This window comes from Melospiza georgiana, chromosome 3, assembly GCF_028018845.1.
Source record: "Melospiza georgiana isolate bMelGeo1 chromosome 3, bMelGeo1.pri, whole genome shotgun sequence".
Classification (NCBI taxonomy): Eukaryota; Metazoa; Chordata; class Aves; order Passeriformes; family Passerellidae; genus Melospiza; species Melospiza georgiana.
Genome location: NC_080432.1, coordinates 8,566,415 through 8,578,441, shown reverse-complemented (window position 1 = coordinate 8,578,441; position 12,027 = coordinate 8,566,415). Strand labels below are relative to the sequence as shown.

The 12,027-nt window shown below is 34.1% G+C and overlaps 1 protein-coding gene across 4 annotated transcripts in view; it reads left to right on the top strand.

Moving 5' to 3' along the window:
- Positions 1-12,027, top strand: part of GRIK2 (glutamate ionotropic receptor kainate type subunit 2) — a 354,898-nt gene that overhangs the window by 128,747 nt on the left and 214,124 nt on the right. For all 4 annotated transcript variants that reach the window (XM_058021141.1, XM_058021139.1, XM_058021140.1 and 1 more), the window contains one exon: positions 9,490-9,671. In XM_058021141.1, coding sequence (XP_057877124.1) covers positions 9,490-9,671 — 182 coding nt within the window. The remainder of the gene's footprint in view (positions 1-9,489; positions 9,672-12,027) is intronic.

Below are 12,027 nucleotides of genomic sequence, written 5' to 3'. Positions count from 1 at the left end.
GTGCAGTTTTAGCTAGCATTTATTCTGGTTCTATGAAGCAGATGCAAAATTCAGAGTGCTGGTTGCTTATGAATGGCTAGGTGGGTATTTTTTTTCTGCAAATGAATAAAATTGTGTATAAATCATATCAAAGATAACGATTGGGGTGCATAGCTTAGCACAGAATGTTAAATGGAACTAATTCATTCCTAATTTGTGAATTATCAATTAACAGTTATTCTGTGTTGCTTTAGTGGAATGAATGAAATGAGTACCTAAAGTAGGGTTATATTTACCAATGTGAACAAAGTAGACTTGTAGCCTCCCATGCCTATAAACTGGAATGTCATGTAGTTCTGTTCCACATCCTTTCAATCACCAGTTCAGACACGTTACAGCATTTGTAGAACTTTTATTGAACATTTTTATTGAGAAAAAAAGACTTTTAAGCCTTCTTTAATAAATTAAAATTTGGTAAAATTATAATAATTAATAACACGAATAATTTGGACAATGAAGGAATATTAACCTGAATGATTACATATTCCATAAAGTCTTTTAAATACAGAGTGTTTCAAGTGCTGTGCACAGTAGTTTCAATTAGTAGTTTTGTGCTAAACCTGATTGTGGCATTTGGATGTTGCTGGTTAGTGTATTCCTTTACTAAGACAGTTATTGCACATTTATTCTGTAAAGTGCAGAAATATTTTTTCAAGTGTTATATCAATATATCAGTACTTGGAGTATGTTGTGAAGTTAAAATTTCACTTTCAAACACTTTTAGTCTTTATGCAGATGTTCACAATTACTTTAGCTAGTTGTCTGGAGAAGAAGTGTTCAATTCTGTTATTCTTTTATGGCAAATGGGCCTGTAATTGTTCTCTGAGAATAATTCTATACAGACTTTAATTAATTATTTGAAAAGCAAAGTAAATGCTAACGAGTTAACAAAATGCATTATTCTAGTCCATCCTTCAGGAAAACATGTTACTACAGCTCTCACCCATATTTTGACCAGTAATTGAATTTGAACTTACTGCAATAAGACTCAGTATCACAAAAACAAATCTATGGATTTAAAATAAATAAGCTTCAAAAATACATAATGTGCTTTATAGTATTTTTATATAAGCCTAAGGAGCAGAGGTGGAGATAATATTTCTATAAGAATGAACATATTTCAAATAGTGTTTTAATTGTTTTGCTTTTGTGGGTTTGAAGAAACTTAAGAATTTAAACCTTACAGAAAATTTCATAGGGAACTCCTTATCAAAAAAATTGTTTCATGAAGACTGGAAAATTTTTTAATATGTCCAAATACAGAAATATATTATAGGAAAACGAAGTGAAAAATGAAGAGGAAAACTGAGACAGGATCAGTTTCACATTCTTGTATGGGGCATACTTTTAAGATTTATCCAAACTGCAGTATAGTTTTCCTCTTGTTTCATATTACATATTCTAGCAATAGCAAAGTAAAAGTATTCCATATTTCATCCTCTGGCTGGGAGAACACTGTGAAATAAACTTGTGATGTCAGTCCCTTCATGAATTTCTCTGCATCACTCTCAGTTCAAATATTACTGTCTTGATTCATTTCAGTTTCAATTAGAGAGTTTTTTCTCTCCTGCACTCTTACCAGTTCCTTTCTTTTACAGCAAAAATGAAACTGCTTTTGTTTCCAAGAGTAAATGTGCTAAGCTGGTGTAAATTCCATCTGAGGATGTTCATTTATGCGTCTTTTCAAGTTAAGACCATTTTAGAATTGCTAACTTGTTGTATTGCTTCTTTTGTCATTGATTCTGACATCTTTGACAAAATTTTTTATTTTTGACAGTAGTATAGCTCTTTTTTTTCACTCTTCACCCTCATTAAATTACACTGCTCATACATCATCCACTTGAGAGATCATATTTCATACAATTATGATAATTAATTTGAAATGCCCAGGACTGTTAATTCTTATTGCTGTCACCATCATAATACTAAATTAATGATAAAACTTTATGAAAATGTTCAAAAAAACATATTTAGAAAACAGAATAGCAACGACATTTCAAATCAGTCATATCATAATAGAGCATTTGACATCATAAAGCAGAAATGTCAAATGTAGCTAGAGACTAGAAAAAGGTGGCAAATCTAATATATCAATAAGGCATAATGTTGTCTTAATTTTCAGCATTTGCTTAAATTATGATATTTTTTCTTATATTTTCACACATTATATGCAAAGGTGAGGAAGGGATGGACAGGACTCAGAGTTTTTTATTTTTTTCTAGTTGCCGTATGCTGCATCTGATAAGTACTCAGGTGACATAAGAAAAAGATTCATGGTGATCTTTAAGGTCAAAACTGTTCCATGAACTGAAGGTGTTTTCTGAACTTTAGTAGCACATTGATTCTCTCTTGTGGAACTGTGTGGGATGGGGTAAAGGGCTTTTTTCACTGCAGTACTGCAAAGCCTTTATTAGAAAAGAATTGTTACTGGAAATAAGCTGAATTGGGATTGGCTATTTGCAACTATAAAAGATGTTTGCACCCATGCTCTGATGTGCTTGCTTAGCATATTTAAGGAAAACAATAAAGCTGATTATTGCCTTGCTCTTCAGTTACAGCTGGTAATGCTGAAACAGCAGTACAATGGATTTAACATTCTGATGCTTAGACCCGAGATGCAGAAAAATTAAGTGATATGCACAGTATCAGAATAGAAATCTTGACTGTCTGTGGAGTTAAACCTAGATCCATGGTTTTCTTGTTCAGTGATTTTTCTTAAACCCTAAAGCTAGCCTGTTCTATAGAAGCTATTTTAGTAATTGCAACTTCAGTATTAGTCATGAATGTAATTTTAAACATTTCTTCTTTCCTGTACTAAGTAACTGTTTAAAAATTATTATATTTTTTAGTCTAAAAGAAAGGGGATTGGGATTTTAGTTTGGGTTGGTTTTTATTTTTTGTGCCTAGTCTAGACACTTACAAATTTTTTCACAATAATGAGATTTGTATTTCAAATGCATATACATACCTGCGCAGACATGCGTTATTAAAAATACAGTTCTGCCTTTTTTGTTGTTTGCTTGTTTAAGAAGGGAGAATTTTTCTCAGATACTGAGAATTGGAACAGGCTGTTCAGAGAGATGGTGGAGTCACCGTTCCTGGAAGTTTTCAAAGAAATTACTTGGCACTTAGAGCTATGCTTGAATTGGTGTGGTGGTCTTTGGTCAAAGGTAGAGCTCTGTGGTCTTGGATAATGTTTCTATGATTCTGTTTTATTACACAGTCTAGGAAAAAAAAGTCAGAAGAAAACTACCTAGCCTGAAACATTTTCTCTGATTACTGGCATGGCTGCTGTCCAAGAGATAGTTTTCAAAAGTATTTTCAGTAGGAAGTAATAACTTTTATTTGTCCTCTGATACTCAGTGGTCCAGAACCGTCTTTTCAGGGTGACTAATACTTGTAGTTAGTGATATGCTCAAAAGAACTATATTACCAAAACTCCCCACCCTTTCCTTTCCCTCTTCTCAAGAATCCCAACTTGATCAAATTATTTTTTTCCTAAAGTATGAACTGCTGCAATGTAAATTCTTTAAATGTGTTTGTATAGCCAAAAGGCCACATATGGGCAATGTAGAATTTGGAATTAATTCCTTAAGATACTTATGATAGAACTTACTTATGATAGAACATGTCTATATATGCTAAGGTTGTTCTGATTTATAAACAGTGGTTTGCATCTCTTTTGTACCTCTGAGGAAGAGTTTGGTGAGTAGTCACACTGTATGGTTTGATAAGGAAATGTGGACATAGGTGTAGGTAGTTGGACATTGTGCTCATTTTCTACATCTGCACTTTTTCCCCCAGAAGGAAATTATTTCACATAAATACACCTCCAGGACCCATTTGAGCAAATACTACTATTATCATGGATGATTCTTGTGTATTGGCTTGCCCTCATGAATCTAATTTGAAATAGAACAGCTATACTCTTGACAAAGTCTTGTTAAATAAAATTTTCTTTGGTGAAAATTCTTTTGAAGTCAGTTACCAGACACATTTCCTTCCTTTTACTGATATAGTACTGTTTTTTCCCTTGTAGAAGTCACATTTAACAGCAAAATAAGTCTACATAATATCCTTGAACTCCTCTTCATGTCCCTGCCACTAATCATAGCACATTTAAATATTGCAAGTTGCAAATGGCATCAGACTCTAATGCATTAATACTTGTAAAGTATATGCATGCATACACATATACTATTTGGATTGCTCTCCAATCCTTTAGCTACAAGATTGAAAAATTCTGCTAAAATCTTGGACTCTAAAGCTGCTAATAATAAGCTGCTTTAACTGTAAAAAAACAATTGTTTTTTCTGGACTACATATCTTAGAACTTTTTCCATTAAAGAAACCATTGCTACTGTATTTAAATGGGATTAAATATAACTGGTGATCATTTTAAGGATGCTTTACACTGCTGGGAATGAGTGAAATGATCTTAATGTATACAAAACCTGAATATGAATAAATATGAAAAGTTCATCAAACTATCTTTTTCCTTTGTCTCTGTTTCCTCTGTGCTTTTCTTAATGGTGTAGCTGTATTAGATACAACAGCACAAGGAACACAGAACAGCCCACTGTTAGTAAAACCCTACCAGCTACTGCAAATCCTTTTTAATCCTTTCACTAGTGATTTTTTTTTTAATTGAAGATGATAAAACAAAACTTTAGAGTTTATGGGTAATCTCTGCAAGTCATTTTGCAGCAATTAACTGTTCTAATTGATGTAAACATTCTATCAATGCTAACAAACCAGCATTCTCCTCCCTTCTACCCATACCCATTTCAAAGCCCAATACACAATGAGATTTTTCTGAGACGTAACCAAAATAACTGGGCAGGGGGCTGTCAGGGAAGGAAAAGAGTACAGAGAGGTGTGAGAAGAAACAACTTGCTAAAAATAGAAAGACTGCTTTCTGGCGGTTCTGCAAAGCAGTATATTATTAGTTTTGAAATTTTTGACATGGTTAAGATAAAGAGTAGCCTTTAAAAGAGCATTAGTGTTTTCTTACAGAAAAAGGTTGATGTGTTCAGCCTATTGCAAAGTGCATTTGCTTGCATTCTTCCTGTGCAGCACAAAGGCAGCATTAATGGAAATGATGAATAGTTTGATGAGCAGGCCAGGTGGCGCAGCAATGGCCTGCAAGACTGCTGAGCTGGAGACAGGTTTTAAAACAAACTTGGGGTTCTTGCTTCCTGGACTGGTTGAAGTTGAACATGTCGAGGAGGTAATGTGATTGATCTCTTTGGAGGAAGATGCCAGCTGGAGAGCTCACAAGCTGCTCCTTCAGGATTCTCCTTAACGATGAATTGATGGCAGCTTCTGAAAGGAGTTACTCACACCGCCCTCTTCCCAGCCATTCAGAGGTAGGGCTCTATCACAGTGGCTGCTAAAAGAAGGAATTGAGAGTTTGAAGGGACAGGAAAAAGGTGTCCATGGTGAAAGAAAATGCAGGAAGTACATTCCCAAAATGCAGCTATTATTTCTATACTGTTGTAAAGTAGATTTTTTTTTAAGGGCTTATACACACAAATGGTTGTACTCTGTTTGCTTTGGGGTTTTTTATTTGGTTTGGTTTTGTTTTCCTTGTGGGTTTTTTGTTTCTTTGTTTGCATTTTTTGGGTTTCTTTTGGTTTTTTTTCATGACATATGGATCTTGTAAATCCTAGTAAAATAAGAGGAGACCTTTTCATCTGAGAACTGCAATTCATATTATATTTTAAATCAATTATTTTAAAATTATTCTACACAAGTGTTCAATTAAAAATATTCTAGATATCCTCAAAATCATGGTGAAGAAAAGACTTGTTTTGTTTTTAGCTTCATAGTCCTTGTAGATCTTGAATTATATTCCTCTCTTCATTCCTCCCTTCTTCCTCTGATAAGCTACATATGTGTCCTTTTGAAACAGTCACTTACTGATTCAGAAACTTTTATTTTTCTGTATACATGACAGCTTGTTACTTTTATCCTGCATAACCAGCTTGATATGACATTTCCTTTGATGTCAGACAACAGCAATGAGACTTTGTTACTATCAGTAGCTCAAGAATTTTGGTTAATGTGTAAATACGTTTGTTTGACTTGAAATGAACAATATGCACAAAGGATAGAAGGGTAGAAATTGAGTCCCACAGACAAACTGCACACAGTAGGAACAAGCAATCTTTGAGTCTTAGGAATCTCAATCATCCAGATGGAGAAAGTGAAAAGAATAGAAGAAATTTTGGTAACATCTAAAAATGATAGCAAACAATATTTTTTCTGATTACACCTGATGTATTCAGGACTAAATGTTGAAGAGACTAAATAAGGTAGAACTCATTTTTTGTTACTCTAAGGCATTAGTTTTACTGTTAAAAGCCTTTAAAATTTGATATCTGATAGCTGCAAAAAACTGAACTCCAAACAGTTTGTTACCGTAAAGACAGGGGCACAATTTATTTATATCCTACATGTATTGCCTGGTTAGTCCTCAACTGTTTAATGTTCTGATCCCCTGGAACTTTTATGGCCATTGCTACTGTAGAAACTATTCTAGCAGAAGCCAGGATGTTAGAGTGTTCAGGAGAAGAGAAGATCAGTGGCAGCCAGGAGTTGGGAAGCACTTGTTGTCCACAGATGAACCCCAGGGCTGCAGTTTTCATGCAGGACCTTGTTCTTTTGGTTTATATCTTTCCAGTGCTTAATTTTTAATTTCATGAAAAATAATGACCCACTGTTCAATATTTAATCTAGAAAAGATTTTTTTTGTGTATGGTGGTGGTTTTTTTTTTTGTTTGTTTATTTTTAGATAAATTATTCTGTTCTTCTTCAGGAAATTATTTTGGTGGGTTTTACTTTTCAGTAAAACTAATTCATTCTTTGCACACTTTTAAAAACACAAATGCTATATCCCAAATAGTAGGTACAGTGTAGAAGGAAACCTCTAACCTTTAATTAGTGTTTGAAAGAGCCAGCTTTTGAAGTGTGGTCCAGAACTGGAATCAGTTCCCACTGATCTCAGTTATCACTAATGCCTGAATTGGAAAATCCCACTTCTCAACATTTTACCAGAGAAATAAAAAGTACCAGAGTAAGGTATGCTCAGCACTGTCTGATATTTTTGTTCTGAGAGGTGTTTCTCTGCAGCAGGGAGCTGTAGGGTAACTGTGGCAGTGGTACTCGCTACCTGTGACACACCTTCACAGCAGCTCCCCACACCGTGCGCGCTCCACAGTCGCATCTCGTCACTCCCTTGCAAGTGAGGGGGTTTTGTTTTCCAAAATCATCCTGTTGAGAGCCCAGCAATCTGGAAACTGTTGAACATATGCCAGTAAAGAATTTATTCCTTATAGCGGGTGGCCAAGTGGACCACTGAAGTGAGTCATTTAGTAGAGTGGAACATGTTTTGTTCCCTGCCATAATCCATCTCAACTTTACAACTTTACTGGTGGCTGGAAACATGATGACATATATATGTTAAAATCTTAAAAATGGATGTACTCTCTCTAACTATTACTAAAATTAAATATTCTGCTACATGTAGAAGCTATGAAAAATACTACACATTAAAAGTTTAAGGTTTATTTTTATTTCACATTGATGAGGACAGGAGAAAAAACATATCTTTGGAAACCCTGGAATTTGCTTGTGTCTCAGATTTAATTTATCTTAAAATATATTTTGAGAAATCTCACTGGTTACTATTTGTAATTGACAGTTATTGAGAGCATAAATACTTCTTCCTGTGCTTGCCTGCACATCTGTACTGTCCCAGCACTGAGGTCCAGTCAGTGCATTGAAGAAATGTACACTTGCAGGTTTTCTTCCCCACATTGTCACACTCAGGTTTCTTTGGTAGTTTTCTACCTTTTGTACTGCCTTCCAATGTGGTACTTTGTTTATGCCTCATCACTTCTTATCACTTCTCTATCAGATACATAGGTAACCCAGAAGGCAGACACTATCATAGCATTCTCCTTGTCAACTTTAATTACTCTAGTTCCTGCATCTGTAAATCTCCTATTTCAAATTTTGGTGTGATCTTTTCTTTCTCTGAGGTAGTCCAATAATGATAAGATTTATGAAGATTACAATTTTTTCTTTTTTAATTCTTGAACAGCCCAATTAGGACCTTTAAGGACTTATATTCTTGGGTAATTCTCTGGAACAGAACAAAGTTTCAAAGTTTTGAAATCCTGGGTTTCACTCACTACCATTTCCTGAGGTTATTGTGGTTAGAGGATAGAGCTAATAGCACCAAGGTTGTAGGTTCAACTCCTGTGTGGGCCGTTCAGTTAAGAGCTGCAATTGATGGTCCTTGTGGGTTCCTTACAACTCAGGATATTCTATGGTTCTCAGACTGATTAAACTATATGCTTAATTCATTAGGGTATTGGAAAACATTTACTTCAAAAATTCCTGTAGGCAAGAAAACACTTCTTGCTATTCTGTAACCAATCTTGGATCTACAGTAAAAGACCAAAACTGTATTGTATTGGTGCAAACAATGTGGATAGATAAAGGGACCTGTCAATTTGTATTTTCTTACATTTGTTTACCAAAATTTTGTAATCTAAACTTGCTGCAGAAAAAAACAACATCTCTTTTCCTTTTCTTTCTATCCCATTTCAAATTTTCTTGGCAGCTTTACTATCCATCCCATCTCCAAAGGTGTAACAAAGGTGATTGGTGTAACACCTGAAAATATGCTTAGAACACGCACGTTAGGGACTCTGCTGTTTTGAGTAAAGAATGCTTTGAAAGAGCAGTTTACAGTCAAGAAAGAACAGTTAGTCTTCCCTTTAACATTTGGTATATTAAAAATATTCAGTACTTGTACAGAAAACTTGAATGTCATGAATCACTATAATGTTTCATACAATCAAATTAATTTCAAAGTCACATCCAAAAACATAGTAAGTTTTGTTTTGGAGTGGTTTTAATTCCAAAACTGGCAGAGTAGTGTAAAGCTACTTCTGTTTCTTGCTATTCTTGAAAAGTGATTCAGTATAGAAATATGAGAACATATTCATGTGAGAGTATTATACAGTGCTGAAATGATTCACAGCTTTGTATGTAAACTTGATTTATTATTTGGGAGACTGTCTAGTCTGATTAAAAACTATTAGTCTGGGATATGGCTTTAATTGAATTAGAGTAGTATGTTCTTCGAAGAGGAAAGTCACAGTTGTACAATAAGGCTAGAGGAAGATTTGTCTGTCTGAAGGTAATCCTAAATGAGGCTCCTTACTCTCCATTAATATCAAGGGAAAAGAGACTTGTACTAAAGTGTTGGGAGTACAGATACTTCTTAATTTTTCTTTTTAACAACATTTTTGTGTATCAGTTCTAACCAAATGAGAAAGGGAAAAAAATCTGGAAACTGAATGCTTATAGTATATTCTCCTGCTAGTAGTTCAGGTTCTTGTTTTGATAATTTTCCTGACTCCTGTTTTCTTTAAGGTCTCATTCGATTACAAGAGCTCATCAAGGCTCCATCACGATATAACCTAAGACTAAAAATCCGTCAGTTACCGGCTGACACAAAAGATGCAAAGCCATTGCTAAAGGAGATGAAAAGAGGCAAAGAATTCCACGTAATCTTTGACTGCAGCCATGAAATGGCAGCAGGCATCTTGAAACAGGTAATCCTCATTCTGCTTTAGATGTCTTAATCTTTTTCATCCCTAATAAATAAAAGTATTATCCAGACCTAATGGTATTTAACAAGCAGGGAAATTGTGTGTCAGTTTTACTCAGGCCTTACTGAAAACCAGCCAAGGATTTCAGAGACAATTTTATTGGTGACACAAAAGGTAGGTGCTTTAATTATGCTTTTATAATGAAAGAGTTTAAATAATTTATGTTCAAGAGGAACATGAAGACATATTAATCTTTCAACTATGAAGAACCGGTACTTTGGAGAATTGATGCTTAACACATGGTTATAAATTCTTGGTTAACATTATTTTATACATCAAATCTTTATGTGTATAGGTATGTATGTATTTATATGTTTGTTTTTATTTGAGGCCTCTAGGATGTGTATTCCAAATCAGAGACTGATATCTGAACAGTATGTTACCAAAAGACCACTTTAATGTCTTCCATTGAGAGGACAGAATTGATATTTTATATCCATATTCTCTTTGCACTAATAATGGAACTGCAAAACACCCAATTACATTTGGGTTGATGCTTTGAAAATAATGTGTACAGATGAAATGAGTAAGTGAGATACAGCAAAATTCCAAATATTTAACTGGCTCAGAGACAATCTTCCCCATAATTTTTTAGTTAAGCTATGACTTCCAATAAAGAGGATAGGAGGATTACCTAAACTGAAACACTATTCTACACTCCTAATGCATAGCTTTTAGTTTATTCTGTGTTTGCTAGAAAACTGTAGGGTCTAAATTGAAAACAAAAGGTATTTAAGAGTTGGAAATATGTGTCTCATTAGAGATACTTACAGGTATTATTGTGGGTATAATTAAAATTGCTAGTAAGTCTACATGTATAATATAATTTCTTTTCTTTATTTTTCATTGATTGAAAAACTTTTATTAGCTCCTAGTCATTTTAAACCTCTTCTAGTGTTTTTTTCTAAACATAAACCAGCCTAGTTATTCTAGCTGTTTAGACCCAATAATTGAATGTACATTTAATTATTCTAAATATTTAAAATCTAAGCAATGCAAAAGGGAAATGCGTTCGTTGATGACAATATTAAGCTGCAATACTAACAATAACTCCATTGAGATACATTAGTTATACACTACCTAGAAATTTTTAGGTGAAAAATCTCTTTTATTTCACAGTATACAGCATTGTGAAAAATGGATGACTAGAGGGAAATGGGAACAAAATTAAAACCATTTTGTCTTTAATAATGTCCCAGGACCCAAGAGTGAGCATTAAGCCTCTTTAAATCAAATAGTGAACTGTTTCATGAAAGCACACTGGTTATCCTACAGATTACAGAGGGAAGGTTCAGAAAAACAGTCTTTCATAAATGTTAAGATCGTTATACAGATTCTGTAGATTTTTACTTTTCCATTCGGGTCCTATACTGCAATGCTCTAAATATGCCCAAAATTTGTAATTTTGAAGCTGAATGTGAGCACTTGCCATTGAAATTGACTCAAGGGGTGTTGAGAATATATTTATTATTTAATGTTAATATTCCAAATATAGTGTTTATAGGTGATTATTGAAAAATATTTATATATCCATTTCTGAATTATTGACTAATCAGATTTTGTTCCCTGTAAATGGAGGGATGAGTCTTGGGACACGTGACAAGGAGTTTCAATTTGAGAGGATAATTGGAAAGATTAACAGTGGAGCTGGTGGAAGAAAACACAAGTTGAAAATAAAGAAAGCAAAGAGAGAGAACCTGGTGAAACTGCAACTACATTTTGCTGACCAAAAATATGTAATGAAAAGTAAAACAAAAAAAAACATCAATCAGACAAACATACTTAAATTGAGGCAAATCTCATTGTTATCTACATCACCAGGCAACCAGGGAAACCATACATAATTTAAAAGGTTAGGAAAGCACTGTAATAATGAGTACTGAGAAATTACAATGTTTGAAGAGGAGAAAGAAGTGAGATCTTTAGAGAAGTGAGAAGGTGAAAGCGGGAAGCCCTGGAAAAGAGACAGCATCATTGCACAGCAGCATAAGGAACATGTGTAGGATGTTGTGTAGGGATCCTTTGGAGCATGAAAGACTTGATTAGAAGCAGTTTTGATATAGGTGACTGCAAATGTGATACACATATAGAGGAAGACAATTTGGTTTTGTGAAAAACAAGTTCTTATAAAAGCTAAGAATGTTTTTAGATTAGAGTTCCTAATGAAGTTGTAATATTTCTTATGGGAATGTGGTTTTCCTGTGTTTGAGAATTTAATTTCTACTGGAACACTATACTCTAGTTCTAAGTACTGTTGTGGAGTTGTAAATACATTAGTATAGGCATTCTTTGGAAAAGT